General features: G+C 36.6%; 1 protein-coding gene across 1 annotated transcript; it reads right to left on the minus strand.

The window, feature by feature from the left end:
• Window positions 1-1,896: 1,896 nt before the first annotated feature.
• On the minus strand, window positions 1,897-2,249 carry LOC116912842 (60S ribosomal protein L30-like). The gene has a single exon (XM_032917046.1). The coding sequence runs from the start codon at window positions 2,247-2,249 to the stop codon at window positions 1,902-1,904; it is 348 nt and encodes a 115-aa protein (XP_032772937.1). The 3' UTR covers window positions 1,897-1,901.
• Window positions 2,250-2,637: the final 388 nt, after the last annotated feature.

Below are 2,637 nucleotides of genomic sequence, written 5' to 3' on the forward strand. Positions count from 1 at the left end.
GTTATTTCTGTTTCTGCTTTGTGGAATAGTTTGAAGAGTATTTATGTTAGGTCTTCTTTGAAGGTCTGATAGAATACCTCACTAAACCCATCTGGTCCTGGGCTTTTTTGGTTGGGAGACTTCTAATGACTGCTTCTATTTCTGTAGGAGTTATGGGACTGTTAAATGATTATTCTGATCCTTATTTAACTATGGTACCAGGAATTTCTAGAAAATTGTTTATTTTCTCCAGATTTTCCAGTTTTGTTGAGTATATGCTTTTGAAGTGGGATCTGATGATTTTTTGAATTTTCTCATTTCCTGTTGTAGTGTCCCACTTTTTGTTTTTGATTTTGTTAATTTGGATACTGTCTCTGTGTCCTCTGGTTAGTCTGGCTAAAGGTTTATCTATCTTGTTGATTAGAAAGAACCAGCTTCTGCTTTTCTTGATTGTTTATATACTTCTTTTTGTTTTTATTTGGTTAATTTTAGCTCTGAGTTTGATTTATTTCCTGTTGTCTACTCTTCTTAGGTGTATTTGTTTCTTTTTGTTCTAGAGCTTTCTGGTGTGCTGTCAAGCTGTTAGTGTATGATCTGGAGACAGTTTCTTCTTAAACACACTTAGAGCTATGAGTTTTCCTCTTAGCACTGCTTTTGTTGTGTCCCATGGGTTTGGGTATGTTGTGCCTTCATTTTCATTAAATTCTTGTCTTTAATTTCTTTCTTGACCAAGTTATCAATGAGTAGAGCATTGTTCTACTTCCTTGTGTATGTGAGCTTTCTTTTGTTTTTGTTGTTATTGAAGACCAGCCTTTTTCCTTGGTGATATGATAGGATGCATGGGATTATTTCAATCTTCTTGTATCTGTTGGGTGGGGCCTGTTTTGTGACTGATTATATATGGTCAGTTTTGAAGAAGGTAGTATGAGGTGCCAAGAAGAAGCTATATTCTTTTGTTTTAGGTTGAAATGTTCTATAGTAATCTGTTAAATCCATTTGGTTCATAACTTCTGTTAGTTTCAGTGTATCTCTGTTTAGTTTCTGTTTCCATTATCTGTCCATTGACAAGAGTGAGGAGTTGATGTCTTCCACTATTATTGCATGAGTTGCAATGTGTGCTTTGAGCTTTAGTTTCTTTTATGAATGTGGGAGCATGGATGTTCAGACAGAATTGAGAGTTCATCCTGGTGGATTTTTCCTTTGATGAATGTAAAGTATCCTTCCTTATCTCTTTTGATAACTTTTGGTTGAAGTTGATTTTATTCAATATTAGAATGGCTACTCTAACTTGTTCCTTGGGACCATTTGCTTGCATAAATTTTTCAGCCTTCTACTCTGAGATAGTGTCTGTCTTTGTCACTGAAGTACATTTCATTTATGCATCAAAATGCTGGGACCTGTTTACATATCCAGTCTGTTAGTTTATGTCTTTTTATTGGGGAACTGAGTCCATTGATATCAAGAAATATTAAGGAATAGTGATTGTTGTTTCCTGTTATTTTGTTGTTAGACGTGTTAGAGGTGGAATTTGTTTGACTCTCTTAATTTGGGTTTGTTACAATAAGTTTACTATCTTCCTTTTTCTACTTTCCCTCCTCATGTTGGAGTTTTCCCTCTATTATCCTTTGTGGGGCTTGATTTGTGGAAAGATACTGTGTAAATTTGGTTTCATCATGGAATATCTTTGTTTCTCTATTTATGGTAATTAAGAGTTTTGCTGGATATAGTAGCCTGGGCTGGCATTTGTGTTCTCTTTGTGTCTGAATGACATCTGCCCAGGATCTTCTAGCTTTCATAGTCTCTGGTGAGAAGTCTGGTGTAATTCTGATAGGTCGTCCTTTATATGTTACCTGAACTTTTTCCCTTACTGCCATTTTTAAAAGGAGCTCTGGGAAAGTTTTATCAAAGGAAAACTTTCTCGTTTACTTCTCACCAGTTTGTTCTGGCATGCTTCTAATAATATCAGAATCACCTGGGTCAATGATAACAAATGTGCATACTTTGTAGTATTTTCCACATGCTGTGCCCAATGCAATATTATTGCCACTGTAGTGATGGTCACCAGTTTTAGCCAACATGGAATAATATTCTATTTCAGATTTCCTCAAAACTGGGCAGTTGTTGTCGAGGATAACCAATTTTGCTTTGCCTTGTGTAATCATCTTCAGAGTCTGTTTGTGCCCCAGCATGTACTTTCCACTTTTCATAACAAGTTGGAGCCTAAAGTTGATCAACTCCAGAGACTTTTCAATCTTCTTTGCAGCTACCATCTTCTTGCCATAGGTGTGGGACAACTCCCAACCAAGATCAGGTACAAGATGGCCAGGGAGTGAGAAAGGAAGGAGCTCCCACAATGCAAAGCTCTTCTAGGTGGACAGAGGATTATCCCCCTTACAGCTTTTAATATTCTTTCTTTGTTTTGTGCATTTGGTATTTAGACTATTATGTGATGGGAGGAATTTCTCTTCTGGTCCAATCTGTTTGGCGTTCTGTAGGCCACTTGTATGTTTATGGGCATCTCTTTCTTTAGGTTAGGGACGTTTTCTTCTATAATTTTGTTGAAGATATTTACTGGCCCTTTAAGTTGGGAGTCTTTACTCTCTTCTATACCTATTATTCTTAGGTTTGATCTTCTCATTGTGTCCTGGATTTCCTGGA

Source organism: Rattus rattus, chromosome 11 (assembly GCF_011064425.1).
Source record: "Rattus rattus isolate New Zealand chromosome 11, Rrattus_CSIRO_v1, whole genome shotgun sequence".
In the NCBI taxonomy this organism is placed as follows: Eukaryota; Metazoa; Chordata; class Mammalia; order Rodentia; family Muridae; genus Rattus; species Rattus rattus.

What these genes read in the sequence shown, in the direction of transcription:
- LOC116912842 (XM_032917046.1), bottom strand. Translation starts at nt 2,249, where the DNA reads ATGGTAGCTGCAAAGAAGATTGAAAAGTCTCTGGAGTTGATCAACTTT.